This window comes from Tenebrio molitor, chromosome 5 (genome assembly GCF_963966145.1).
Source record: "Tenebrio molitor chromosome 5, icTenMoli1.1, whole genome shotgun sequence".
NCBI classification, from domain to species: Eukaryota; Metazoa; Arthropoda; class Insecta; order Coleoptera; family Tenebrionidae; genus Tenebrio; species Tenebrio molitor.
In genome coordinates this window covers 12317487-12333046 of record NC_091050.1, presented here as the reverse complement: position 1 = coordinate 12333046, position 15560 = coordinate 12317487, and the positions used below count along the sequence as shown (strand labels likewise).

The 15560-nt window shown below is 42.3% G+C and overlaps 1 protein-coding gene across 1 annotated transcript in view; it reads right to left on the bottom strand.

Moving 5' to 3' along the window:
• The window catches only part of dally (division abnormally delayed protein), an 86226-nt gene that overhangs the window by 29245 nt on the left and 41421 nt on the right, over positions 1-15560 (bottom strand). The window contains exon 3 of the mRNA XM_069046506.1: positions 5380-6140. Within this exon, the coding sequence (XP_068902607.1) occupies positions 5380-6140 (761 nt within the window). The remainder of the gene's footprint in view (positions 1-5379; positions 6141-15560) is intronic.

Genomic DNA, 15560 nt, shown 5'->3' with positions numbered 1-15560 from the left:
AGTAATTTTGGTATCAATCAACTAAAAGAACAAATCGGAAGAATGTCCAAAGTGCAAAATAAAAAGATTTTCTTCCAACACAAACAAACAATCACAGTATTGTCATTACTCATTTGCTTTCTTCTTAGCACGAGGTCAATAATAAATGCATCATTTCTGCATTATTTGCTAATTGGTCTTCTATCGAATACATACTTCTTGTTTAACGCCTCTTTGTTTTATTGTTCTTGAGGTATTTACGACTTTGTCTGTTGTTTACTTTTAATATCCATTGCATTAGCGTAAATGGTGGCATTTCTTAGCAGATCAATACAATGTCCTCGCCCAGTAACAAACTCTTTGTCACCTCTAGATCCACCATTAACTTTTGGAGCTTTTGGTCAGACATTCACATTGTGATCTGGCACCACATTCCTTCCGCGTTCGCTAATCGCAAATCCGCCGCCTCCAACCGATTCTTCTGGTGCAGCATCAGAACAAACAAACTGTTGGTCATCTGCAGATCCAGCGTGGTCAATTTCTGGAGCTCCTGGTGGGACATTCACGTTGTCATCCGTCACCACATTCCTGCTCCGTTTCCCTTCCTGCGATTCTTGCGGTGCGGCGTCAGAATTTTCGCCGCGAAGGCCTCCTGGGCGTTTCGGCCGTGACCGAAACCTGCTCCGGCCGAGTGCATACTTGCATAGGGGATGTGCCGGTTGGGAACGCCGTATAAAAGGAGTGGTATCCGAAGAATGTCAATGTTGTTTAAGCGGCCGGTTTTGTTTCGTACGAGACTGGCTCGACAACAAGAACCGCGACCGGTCGAAAAAAGCGGCCCCCGAGAAAAACGCGGAGCTGCCGCCCCCGATCCGCGACCGAATTCCTCCGCGCGACCCCCCGATTAATTATTCACTGCGGTGGAATGCACCGAGTTGTGATGGCGGCGAGCAGAAAAACACCTCTCGGCCGCTTCTACCACGACGGATTGCAGCGCTCGGGGGGCGCCGGGGCCCGTCAGCCTCCTTTCCGACCGCTGAAATCATATCGTGGCACGGCCCCGGACTATTAGCGGTGTAGTAAAGATACCTCCTGTAGTATGTGAGAAGATGGGCGGAGGTGGTTTCGGTCGGAGATGAATGAACCGGAGGACTTAACCCCGGCCGAAGAATGACGGGGCCCTCCAACCGCGCATTATCGTCTCGTTGGAATGTGTTCGTTTTGAATTATACACAATTACTTTCTAGTTATCACCTGCTCCTTAATGTACAGGTGGTCCGGTTTTTTTTCCGCGTCTGCCAACGCTCTTGGGGCGCCTCGCCGAGGAGGCGGCTATTTCTCTCTCCCGAGAGGACGACCCAACGACAAACCGGAGGCCACGCCGATGGATGCCGCGGATTTTACAACAATATATTTCATTGTTCGTGAGTCATAATTTGTTTTTGCATAATTCATGGCATTTTTGGACGGTTCGGTAATGGGAAGTTTGAACAATTGATTATCGGAGCCTCGGGTTCATCGAAAACGTTTTTTTTTCTTCTCGTTGTGTGAATAAATAAAAACATTAAACGCTTGAGCTCCGGGGTATCCGGACCCACATATGGAGACCCGTTCTTGTTACGACAATAAATTACCCACCGGATAATTTATTAAATTAAATCGCCTGCCAATAATTATCGCCGTCTAAACACATCATTTGGACCTTGTACAGCGCATTTCACGCCAAGCTGGACTATTCAAACAGCGAGCCGCGTCAATATTTCCATTTGATTGATATCTCCTTTTGTCGTCTGTTCTCCCATTTTTTCTACACTCATTCCTTTGTTTTGTTTTTGCTTATCACAAAAACTTATCGCGTTTCCTTTTTGATCTCTGGAGATACTTGGTAATTTGGCAATTTTCAGAGTCCAGTGCGCCTCCCGCCCACGTCCATTGTCGAAAAATGTTTATCAAAAAACGTAGAAAACCGTGAGCGATGTGGGTGTCGTCCGCAAGGTGGAAGATAAATTCTTTATTGTTTTACATAATGGAATTAGATGGGATCTCGGAGAGATCAGGGCGACCTCTCCGGATTAGGGAGTCGCAAAGGATGTAATCCGGCAATAAGAATAAGAGCAACCATGGGTTAATTGGGGACTGTTCGAGATAAAACTGTTCAGAAACTTAAAATTAACTCGGAGCTAAGTCATACAAAAGGCGAGGATCCACTCGGAACTTTCTTGGGGATAATGCGAGGATTAATATGCGGAACTAGTTCTGTATCGTGGAACTTTTGAGCGCACTAAACCTGTAAATATAACGGCCGGAGATTTTATTAAGACCCTCCGTGCCGAAATCCGCCGCCTTTCTGGGAAACTGCCGCCACATTTATATTGTTGAAGACGGACCGGCGGCGATGATTCAACGGCCAACGACGAAGAATAAGTTGCAACTTTTACCTGGACCAGCGGTCTCTCACCCGGAGATGTAAAATACCTGGCGCCTTCGCAGTCCAAACACGCCATAAAACATCCAAGGATGAGGGTCTTTCGGGCCTCTCTCTTCGTGAATCATCACCGAGCGGCATTTCACAAATCATTTTATCTGATCTCGGACGGAAATATGGTTTAGGCTGATTGTTATGTCCTCTAGGTAGGAAAACGGTCTCGGGACCCTCCTTATTTAATTATTTATAAGGCAGTAAAGCGAACCCCCGGACTCTTTCGGCTCGGAACGCTCTCCACTTCAAGAAGATGTCGCTTCGCATATAAATAATGAACGATTACCAGCGGCGCGACGAATTTCTCAATTCTCTTTGGCCAAAACACCAAAATTAAAGGAAAAAAAAACACAAAGATTTTTCAAAATGTTTTAATATTGTAATAAAGACAAATCTTTCAAGATCAATGTTCAAATCAACTGACACAAAGATCTAATTCCTGCACAATCATGTTTCGTAGAATTACTTCCAGTTACAAAATGTTCCAACATTTTTTCTCTTCCTAACAGAACGATCTTGTTTTGATCAATCTAACTTTTCATTTCACATTTTTATCTCGTCAAGCTTCTTAAATACGTTCAAGAAACTTCCACTTAAATAACAATAATTTTTAAAATACCTTCCACAGACATTTCAAAATAAAACATTCGAGCGATGATAATTTAAACAAAAACATAATTCGTCATCACTATTATTGTGCGTATTTTTTATTTTTTTAAATTTTCTAAAATTTTGGCATATTTTGGCACCTTTTGAGACAAATCTTTCGATAAATTCAAGTGAATCTTCTGTCTCAAATGACACAAATACCTAATTCTTCCACCTTCATGTTTCGTCAAACCACATCTTCAAGTCTAAATTTTTGAAAATTTTTCCGAAATTTGGTCTCTTCAAAGATAAATCAACCACACAGAAGAAACAAGTTGTCTCTTTTTTTAAACGAACATTCCACAACAAAACATTGCAGCAGCAATGACAGTAATTTCCTCCACGTGGACAAAAATTTGGTGCATCTTTTGATGCTAAATTTCCTAAATTTCTATTCTGTAAAAGGCGACCAATCACACAGAACAAGCAAATTATCTTGTTATGTATTTGAAGGATCTGATTCTAACATCAAGATTTCTTGTCGTCAAGCTACTTTATTTAGGCTCAAAAAACTTTGCTCGCTTTGGAAGCCAAATGACAAAATTTTTCAAAAATCTTCTCAAGAAGATTTCAAAATAAGACATTCAACCGACTATAATTTCGCCCAGGACAAAAAAAATATGATTCACCATGTCATCAATTTCGTGTGCATCTTTTGAGATTTTCAAAATTTTCCAAAATTGTGGCCACTATTAATATCTCTTAGTACAAATATTTCAAACTCAGCATTCAAATGAACCCACATCCCAATCACTCACAACAAATTGTCTCATTTCAAAGAAGTCTGATACAATTTGTTCTAATCAAAAAATTTTGACTTTTGACTTTATTTGGACTCGATTTTTTTTCCAAAACTACCAACTTATGGCGTTCAAATTCCACCACGCAATCTGGTTTGTTCGTTTAAGAAGTGATCGCGGTGCACCCACGTCATTTCTCCGTTTCTGAGAGATTCCTACGCCACTGACTAGTCGGTCAACCATGACAATCCTCGGTAATTGATCTCGGGACCGGGGAAATCTCCCGGTTAATCGATTGACATTCCGATCGAGGCCTAATTGATTAACTTATCATCTGTTTCATCGATTAATCAGCGATTCGACTTAATTAACTGTGACCGACGGGGCCGACCACAAATCGCCGATTTACGGCCAAGTTCCGCGCCTTCGGAAGCCACCACAACAATTAGTCATTTAGAAAAAACACTTTTCAACTCTATTCCCACCCCCGACCGATCCCGTATATCAAAACCCCTTCAAACATCCGCAAATTTTTTACTCTTCCAGCGACGAATCATTTTCAACTTTGTTGGTCCACCTGCACCGTGCTTTATGCCTGGGCTGTCAACGAACCTGGAGATTAAGACCATAAATAAATCATTACCCTCCGAGCCACCCTTTTAGAACCACCATAACGGAATTAACTTTGCAAAGGACTGAGGCGCCGAACCTTGGACAAGTCGCATCTTGTAACCTGACTCCGGCACTGAGCCTTGGACAAGTCGTAGCTTGTAACCAATATCCTTGTTTGAATTTTCCATTCCGTGCCAAAATTTCCGCCGACATCTTACGCACAATTCCAGTTTATCAAATGGCAACATAAAGTCCAACTTCAGCCGGCTGATGCAGAGTTATGGTATTTTAATGGCGTCATTACATTCCAGTAATGAAGACAAACTTGGAATTAAACGTAGCCCCGTCATTATAAATTTGGACGTTAAATCCGCCCGGCTGACACCCAGTTCACAATGACGTCGCATAAATAACAATCAGTTTGGCTTTTTCGTCTTCGACCGGAACCATCGGAACATGTTATGGCGTCCGACAGCCATCGAACCGCCACCACCACCACGTTTTTTCTTCGATCCGGCGGTATTTTCCCCCTCCGTGGTCCGGGAGCCCCCGGAGCCGGATTCGCGATGGCGATTAATTTTATTTCGGGACTTGGACCGCAGAAAAACCTATAAATAGGTGCGCTCTTTTGGCATAACAATAAATCCGTCGAATAATTCCGGCGTGAATTTATCGCCTGTGACACGCCAACAAAGTACGACACGCCAAAGAAATATTATGTAATTCGGTAAAAAAGTACTGGTGGATTTAAATATTGAAGCGACCCATCCCTATGCATGACATCACAAAACAGAAAATAGATTTATACGTGGATACGTGCATAGGTGCCGTCTGGTAGAAATTTATGACGGAGAATATCCGGCGGTTGTGCGCTCATGGGAAAAGAATCGGCGTGGGCGGCAGTATCGTCGCGAACCCTACCTTGGCGTCGATGTCCTTGCCCTTCTGCATCGCCCGCATGATCGACTCGGATATCTTCGTGTCGAGGGACCTGATGGCGGCGTCTGCGTTCACGCCCGCATCCTCCTTGTTCTTCTTCATGGCGTTGATGAGGCTCTCGATGCCCTCCACGTACCCGTTCCACGGCGAGTCCAGCTCCGCCACGTACTTCGTCAGGCAGCCTCTCAGCACGTTGAGGCAGTACCCGGAGCACGGCTTGGCGTGCTTCACCAACCCCTGGCACTTGGGACAGTAGGTCATCTTCAACAGCGCCTCGTGGCACTCGGCGTTGCTCTTGCCGCCCTCGTCCACCAGCAGTCTCCCGGTCGTGTTCAACACTTCCGTGCCTATCGTGAAGGCCTGCAGGAGGAGTCTCGTCGCCTCGAGGCTTTTCGATAGCGACTGCGACACCTGCTTGGGGATCTCCCCGAACGGCAGGATCGTCTCGGTGGTCTTCTTCAAGCAGAGCTTGTAGTCCGGAGCGAAGTCCTGGCTGCCGTTGATGTGCAAGATGTGGTGGTAGACCAGCGGGAAGAAGTCGGTGAAGAACTGGGACACGCTCGCTTTGATGTCGATCCCCGTGGAGATCTCGGCTTGGGTCGTGTTCACCAAGATGTAGTTCCTTATGTCGGAGTAGAGCGTCTTGATCGGGTCCCGCGACAGCACCGCCATGCCCTTGTAGACCTGGGTGAAGAGGAGAAGAGTCTTGTTTTCGGACTGACGGGACAGGTCGGAAACGTGATCTGCAACAAAGAGATCCTCCAATTATGCCTAAATATGGAACAAAACGGATAAATTAGAAACTCGGAGTGTGGAGCGTGTGGGTGTTGATGAATGTAAACAACATCAATTAATAACGTGGCCCACACACATCTCCGCGAAACGTTTTGTTTGAAAATGATGCATTTTGTACGGGGGCCGTTGACCGTTCGATAAGCCATTCCGATCAGTAAAAAGCGACGTGAAGAGTCGCTCCTTTATTTTTGTCTGCGTGTCCCACCGGAAAGTCGATCGCCACCCATCAATGGGCGATTCGTTCTCGCCCCTCATTCATGATTTATTCGCGATTTGGGGTCAGATCCCAAAAACTCCACACCCCACGGTGTAAATTTTAATTCGCGACAACACATAAAAGGATTTGGAAAGTTCCGGAGCTGGAGCGGACGTGTCAGGTCTTAATTCCGACAGAACGTCTCTCAAATTGGTTTCGGTTCTCTTAATTCGACCAATCGCCAAAGAAAACAATGACGTCCGCGCAGATTCGTCCCGACTAAATTACAAGAAAAAGCTTACGTTTCCCTTGCACAAAATGGATTAAGCAATCTGGGAATCACTCGCTGCAAAAACAGGTCGAAGGGGATTTGAAATATTTTGCTCGACTGAAATTTAATTCAACAGAAACGGCGAACACTTGCACTGGCGACAGCCTGAATAATAAATTTCGCACCGCGACTCCCACAAAATTTCGATCCGAAAAAAATTATTCTAGTGTTATTTCGCAAAAATTGCGCCGATTACAACCGCGACCATTTACGAATCGCTTTTACGACGACAAAGGTCAACCACGAAAATAAAACCAAGAACTTTTATGGCGGCGTAAAAAGAGAGCATTTTGTAAAATTACAATTTTTTATCCCCCTCATTACGCCGTGTGAATGTTTGATGCGGCGCTTTCTGCATTTCACCACTCCTTATCGAATTTCGGGGTGGTAAATGGTTCAAAAAGAAAGTCGTACTCATCTGGGACATCCCCCGGAAGAAAATTGCGCCACGCTCGACTTCACCGCTAAAGAAAATTGTAGTATAAAGCACCACAGTCGAGTTGTTCCGCGAACGTCGCAGTAATTTCCCGGAAAAACACATGTCTCGTCGGGAAATATCCCGGATGAAATTTACGGCGACGGCGACGCTTCCGGACGGTGTGGGGCTCCGCGACGGGGCCCGAATCGGGAACGTATCGGGGAAGGTGTCTGGCGGATTTATCGCGGGGGCCGGACGTGGCCGCCGTATCATCCCTCTTGTCGGAATGAATTGTCGTTCTTGTGCGAAATCCGGTGTTCGGTTGTTGCGGAACAACCGGAGAGACGTCCCAGTGCGAACATTCCGACTAATTAATGTCTTCATCAGTTCAAAACTATGAGCTCGATCTGTTTCAGGACGGGGAACAGCGGTCGGGGCTCGCCGTACAAGATTGCGGGGAAATAAGCGCACTACATCACCATGGAGGAGGTGTGTTAATTATGAATTCAACACAGGCGCGAGTAATTTCGTTAATCATCCCTAAAAGGCGCCGTTTAGACGTTAGACGACAATCAGGACCGGCTGCCTCGAGGTTTGTTTTTTTTTTTTACAAACACGAAAACGTACAAGACGGTTGCTTCTGAAAAGATGGAAAGCAAATATTTCATTATTATAATGGCGGATGCAGAGTCCTTTGAGAGGATGATGAAATTTGTGTCGCTCAACGGAATAGATGCGGCCTACGAATATTCTAGCGTCCGGCAACGCTCCAGATGTGGATTTAATCACTCAAAGACTCAACGTAAGGAAGAAAAAAAAAGTATGGCAATAAGAATCAAGACGAAACAGAACTACAACTGTATTATCAAATGTAGAAATTAATGGAAAGGTGCTGAAGGAAATTTCCAATAAAGTTTTTCGGAATTAAGTGGTTACTTGACAAAGCGAATCTTTTAGGAACTTTCTTAGAACTCAAAACACAAAAACCAAAGTTGTAATAGTTATTTGCATTACATATGCGGTAGGCTAGATTTTACAGCGCGAGGTTTTTTAGAATAAAAACGACCGCGCAGCGGGAGTGTTTTAACAAAAACCGAGCGATGTAAAATGCCTACCGCATTAGTACTGTATTAATCTTTTTGGCCGACGACCCATTAAGTATGTACTTGTTTTCTCAAATTTGAAATTTGTTGTAACCTATAATTTTGCAAAACCTGTCAAAGACTGTCAAGATAGCGCCATCAGACTTTAGAAGAAAACAATTAATTTCTGTTCGTTTTTGAAAACTGAGCGGATTAATGGTAGCGGTATCTTGTCTTAGTATAAATGGATTTTACTTGTGATACGCTAAACATTTTTTTGGAGGTTCCAGAAAGCTTAAAATTTTCTTGTTATTTTACACACTGCGGTAAAATGACAGATAGTTTGATTAGTACGTAAAAATCAAGATACCCTAGCTGTTCAAAATGTGTAAACATGTCATTTAGAGTTGAGGAGGCTAAAAAAGTACTTTTTGGCGATTCGTGCTTTCCAAGAAGTTTGCAGTTTCCTAATGAACTATTGCAGTTTCTATTCCTCGAGTTTACCTTTACGTAACAAATGCGAAGAATTTGGAAAAATTGCAGACATAATACATAACATAACTTCTAATGAATTCTAATTGCTATGTGCACATACATTCCGCGACAAGTGATTGGCCTCAATAACAGTTTCATGTGTTTTGCGGCAATGCGCTTCTGAAAAACGTGTCGTTATTCGTCGACATAAGCAAAGTGATGCAACTTATAAAAATTTCAATAAATCCTAATGCACACGTATAATTTCCTAGAAGATTGCGTACAAAAGAAGACAACCAGTTAACCTCGGCAATTAGTACTTTAATATAAGTGATAATACATTTTTTATAATTAAGCGTGTTGAATAGTGATTCGAGCACGTATGAGTGCAGCAAAAATAGGTAAAATAAAAGCCTCAAAGAAAGAAAGACGTTCAAATTAGTACCTTTGTACCGACCTAGCTCAACCAATCACAGTTCTCATCAACCTCTTGAGTAGAAAACGGATTTGTTTTTTGTCAAATTTATTTTTTATCTGCTGATTTAAATTGCACTGCATGTCTCTCTTCAAAAGAAATTTATCTAGAAAGATTTTCTTATATTTCCATCACTTATAAAAAAGAAGGGAGAACAAGAAGAAGCGAATTACAAGAAATGAAATGGGTATTGCAACATGATTTTGCTGCAATTCACAAGGCAAGATTTATTTGAAGAAAAAAAAAATGTTTTGGAATGGTTTAGGTTTTCATGTGATTCACCTCATGCGCATAATTGAAAAGACATGAAGTTGGATTTTAAGAAAAATTAATGTAACGATAATACCTTGAAATCGAAAAAAAAATTAGTTAGCTGTGACCAAAAATTTCAGTTGGCATTTCGTTAAGTTAAAATCAGATGTCAGTCTCAAAAGTTAGGTTAGTGATTTTGAGAACGTTGAAATCTTGATTTTCATAAAGACGTGCATTATGTGTGACCTGTTGGTTGTAAAAGAATCACGAGGAGCTCCAAACAAGAGTAAACTAGAGTAAATGTTCCAAATGTCTGGCTTCAGCTTCCAAACATAATGCTACTCTCTTCGCTTCATGTTTTCAGATGACCTTCGCAAAGCTGGGACATCAATTAAATTGCAGTTATCAGTAATTACTTGCATTAATTCGGGAATTGTGCCAGGCCTATTTTTGAACACGTTGTTTTTCAGGTATGGAAAAACAAAAGAATCAAGGCAAGTTGTTGGTAAGTGCCTTGAAAGTCCGGGATGACAGTGTATTAATCATGGCCATCTCGATTTTTTTTATTTTCGATCACACGGTAGTATCAAATCGGATTAGACCTAACTGCTAGTTCCTGATTACATATTATAGAAGAAAAAAACTTTTCATAGTCGGATCAGTGGTTAGTAATTTTTACGTCGCGCAGGAATACCTCAAGGGTCTGCGTTGACTTCTCTATTATTACATTTATATACAAATGGTACAGCTGCCGAACCGGTATCCTAATCTAAAACCGTTTCATCAGATTACAGTTTGGATAAGTGTAACACACTGCAATTAGATCTTTTAAAAAATTAATAAACAATCTTGGTATTATACCTTTCAATAGAAAGTCTTTTCTTGTCAGCACCTTGGATGAACTTGAATTGTCAAGTTTTGCTATTTGCAGCAACAAAGGTCTTCAAAATAAGCATATTAATTGCTTGGCAGAATTTGAAGACAAATTGGATGGAAGCGAAGAGTGCAGGATTCTAGAGAGAAAAAAAACACGGAGAAGAAGGAGAGAGAGAAATACAATCAGAGACGGGTATGCCAGTGAAGAAGTGGAAATAAGTATTAAGAGCAAAAGGAAAATGGATGAATGTAGAGCTGAGTGAAAGGGACAAAGACACGGACAAGCAAGAAAAAAGGGAAAGAATCAGAGAAGCCAGATACAACAGGACGCATAAGAGGTGTATGACAGAGGAAATTCCGGAGTACCTGGGGAAAGAGAGAGTGTAAAAGAAAGAAAAATGATGGGGAGATTTAGATGTGGGAACGAGCAGAAAGAAAACAGGTACTGGATGGAAGGAGAGGTGCAGAATGTGCTATGAGGAGAGAGAAACAATTGAGCACATGCGGAATGGATGTAGCGAAATCAGAAAAAGGGAAAGAAAGGAGCGGGGAGAAATACAGAATGAAGACGGAAGGGAGATAAGAAAGATAAAAGGATAGGAAAAAAATTTTAATTTTCGGAATTGCCTTTTTATGTTTGTAATGAGAATTCCGAAAGGCCGGAGGGCAAATAAAGCATTATTTTAGGTAAGTCAATTGGAAGGCGTAAGAAAAAATTAATTTTCACTTCTACTGCTGGATGAGAAAAAAAAGGAGAGAAATATCGCTACCACAATATCACTTCTAATATTAATATTCAAAATTACTATTTAATTTTCGTTTGGGTTTCTCTATCTTTACTTTTGCTGGAAATGCCAGAAATTGTATAAAGAAGATTATTCTTGTCTAGCAATTTGTTTGAACTTTACAAAAGCCTTTGTCTGCGTTTCACACAATATATTACTTGAAAGTAAGCTTGGTTTTGTACAATTTATTCGATTCACATTCATAAGATGGTATAATAACAACATGAAATCCCATAATGTTCTATCTCATTGCTGACGGTTTTCTATTTTATCTTAATCATTTTTTAAATTTCATTTTAAGTGCAAATTTTATTGTATTTGCAGACGGCACACATATAATTATTTTGAAATCTTTATCAAAAAAAAGAATAGTGCATTTCTACCTAATATATTGATTACTTAGAATCTGTACACTTTCTTAGGAAAAATTTTACTAAGCCGTAACCGAGACTATATTTTTTTTTTTGACATTAGAAAAAACGATTATCAGATTGCCAAGTAGTTATTATTAAGACTGTATAACAATTCTTCAGTGCACTGATTTTTAAATATCCTTCATTTTACTAAAAAACAACGCAACAGAAAATTTAAATATATTCCGAGACATAATCCTATTTGTGCTTCCATTTGACTCGTTCGTACTTTGCCAGAAAAAAAGCAATAAAACAAATGCGAAATCCTGAAAATCTGAAATTGAATGTGAAAGAACGGCCCCGTCCTCCCCTGTTGCATCGAAACAGAACGACTTGATATGCACCGGAGTGCGATGCATTCTCTTCGAATATCGACTGCATCTCGGCCGTAACTTCGTTATTTATGCATGGAATTTTCTCCAGATGCGTCCGGAAAGCACCGGAACGGATTTGCAATCGCGCCCCCGAAAGCAGGTGTCAGCACCCCCGTCCCCCGCTCGACCTCTCGGTGCCATTTTGCCGCCAAAATAAAACGAAAAAATAAAATAAAAAACAAACAGCCGCGCACCCACCTACACCGCTTCTATTTTTGTCAAAAGCCGCGATGCTCGTAAAGTCTCATTTCAAACACACCTACCTTCGCTCTTAATTAATGCAATAAACTCGGTGAAAATACGAATGCGGCTTAATGACAGACACCGGTCTGCTAATATTATAACATCACACTGTATAATAATCCTCCGGCTCTCGACTGCGGCAATTTTATTGAAATTTAATTGCACGGACACGTGAGAACATCGCCTTGATTATTATAATCGGGCCTGTCGCGGTCTTGTAATTAGGACAAGATGGAGCCGAAGACGTCCATTTCGTGGATTCCGGGCATTTCTTACAGATTCCGGAGCGAGTATGCAACGAGTTCGGCGCATTTTTAATCGCTCGGCTGGGATTTTCGCCGAAAAAAAGTAAACAAACGCGCATCGGAGGAAAAAATAACACGGGACGGCTCCATCGTGTCGAATCTGAATGCATTTTTATTTTTGTCGCGCCACAAAAGCGCTAATCTGAACGGACTCCGGAGATTGAAGACTGTTGGAGTGCTGCGTCTCAAACGGGAGGATTGATTCCGCCCAAATTAACGGGGATGAATGGTCGTCGAATTACGCTGTCGATTGACGCTCAACCCTCGAATGTGAAATGAGAAACGGGGAAAAGTTGCATTCCGGTCGTTCGGTTCGGAAATCGGCGATTTTTTAAGCACGAATTTACATAATCTCCAGACTAAACTCTTAAATAAAAACGAAAAAAAAAAAAAACTCCCCCGAACTGCGCCCTAAACCCTCGATCATCTCAAATCGAAGCTGCAACTGTTACTGTTAATGTTTTCAAAAGCTCAACCGGAAGACTTCTTTTTGGGAGCGAGCATCGACGGACATTCCTCTTCCGCCCCCGCGTCCCTGCGCCCTATTCAATTCTCGAGAGGCATCCGAGGGCGAACCTGTTCGACTCTTTGTGTTTGCTGAATGAAGTGTACAACCCTTTGACCTTTGAAGAAATTTCAAAACAAACCTCATAATTACCCCGATAAGGTAATACGTTTTTGACGGCGACTACTTAGCAGGTAGTTCTCGGGAGATTTACGACAGGGTGGTGGTCGCTCCGACCGCGGATTCATCCCCCTTTGCGGTCGTATTTTTTTGGCGGAAAGTAGGAGGGCGAACGTATCTGTTATCCATTCACCGGAGAGAATAAAAACGGAACCCCCGTTAACGAAGCACGACAAAGAAACAGTGGAACGGTCTCATTTAATAATCTAGCAATAGATTTCCGAGCCGGACAGCTCATTGGTGTCATTAATAAGAGACTTTCGCAGAAAAGTATTTACGGCCTCAGCAAATGGGTCGTTTGATAACGAAGTAAATCTGTGGCAGTGAAGTAACTGTAAGCGCTGAATAACATGTCTGATATCCTTTCACTACCCGCGGAAATTCTCGACTTCCTCGCGTTATCCTGAATTAGGAGAGTAAGGCTCGGTTCACGCCGCAAACTCGGTTGTCGAGAGTTTAGAGTTTCTGACAGGTTAATTCCCTTGCCAGATTCCGATTACGTTACATTAAATAACAACCTTCACCGAATTTAAAAAAAAACTCTCATTTTTGACTTTACAACCACCTGGCAGACAGGTTCTTAATGGATATGTTGCGCGGTTTAAAACGGTAAAACAAAACCTCCCAAGTACCACGTTATATTTTTGGTTTTTCAAATTGGATATCCTATGAAAGAATAATATCAATTCCACGCCCCGTGATAGAATAACTGAAAGCCACAGCTGTCGGCCAATCACATCCCTCGTATTTTCATTCTACAACAGCAGATCGCCAATGGGATGCGTTTGTAAACAATAAGTCGCGCATCACATAGCAACCGCTAAACGAGGCACAATTTTAATTGTCAAATATTAAAAATCAAATTAAATTTTCAAAGGTTGTTTTTTCTTGGTATAGTCGTGGAGAAAGTATGGTCTTCAACTCGCGTATAATGGCTATTATTCACTCGGATGATTCCACCTCTCGCCTACGGCTCGTGTTGCAATTTTCATCCTCTTGGTTAATAGTCATCATTATACGCTAAATGAAAAATGCACTATTCTCCGATCTAGTGGACACTTCTAAAACTCTTTGAAAAACCAATTTTTTTTTTCATTACTTCATTATTAATTGTCCAAATCATCGAATTTATCCAATCACAAAACGAAGAGTTACCACACTTCTTGAAAATTAAAAATCTATATGTAATTAACTTTCAAGGTTTAGGTGTTTAATAATATAGTGCCTTGGAATCTCCGCCATCTGGTGCCTTACAAGAATACTGTGCCTAACTCCGTGGCACTACTTAGTTGTCGATTTGGTGTATTATACGTGACGTTATAAAAACCCGACTTATCTAATAACTCTATTAACCCACCCGACTTATCTCGAACCATCTGCGCGCCTCGCTGTGAACCCCGCTTTAGCTTCTTGTCGGCCTTGCTGGCGAGATCACGTCTGGACGCGTCGCAACATGTTTCCAGACGCGACCTCACAGGTACCATCCGTGCGTCTTTCCGTTGTTTCTAGACGAACGGTCGCCCGAAAGCTCTTCGTCCGACCGAATTAATTTCGAAACGGGGAGGGTGGCCGAAAGAATGCGGTCCGGGGGCCGTGAACCCACCCTCGCGACCCCGTTCGTGTGTGTGGATGTACGTATACGTGCGAACCTTTCCCACGGACGACTTTTTGTACATTCCAGTCTCGAAAAGTACGACTTTCTTCGTCGATCGTTAACTCCATCCAGTTCACGTTCTCTGTCTAGACATTCCACCAGACTGGTGTCGGTCTCTCTCTACGCTTTTGTTGTCCTCCTCCGTCTCTTTTGATGTCGGAGCGAGTCGATGGTACAGGTAGATTTTTCGAATTGTTCGGTGGAGGTGTCGCCCGTGCCTCTTCGCCCTTGCCCATCCGACATGATACCGTCTAATTATCGTCGTTGGAGGGTGTGCGTGCTTTCGTTTTACACTTTAGGGGGGCATCTCCCTCTTGATGCGAAAATCGCCGATCGATCTCGTGGCGTAATTGATAAAACGACGGTGCCATCGTGCAAGAAGGTCACGCATCATCGACGTCGCAACAAACAATTAAGTCACCGTCGCTGAAGTGGGACTGGAAGATGTGAAACGTAACAGCTCCGCCAGATCGAGATTCGACATGAAGACGTTAGAAACGTGATGGATCGACCAAAAAATGGGCAGGCGAGGAAAAAATAATGAATATGCATTACCGACGTGACGAAATTAATTAGATAGAAGATGGAGTGGAAGAAATAAATTTACGGAAGTTTTCGAATGACGCCTCCATTTATAGCGCGCAACACTCGAGATTACCTCTTCGGATTTATCTAATGGCTAAGCCTGCTCGTGTTCATTAAATTAATGCAAAATGACGTTCCGTTCGATTGGATCCACAAGAGAGGACCCGAAGGTGACGCTTAAGGCAGGCACAAACCAGAAAAAGCTCCACCAGACGCGAGA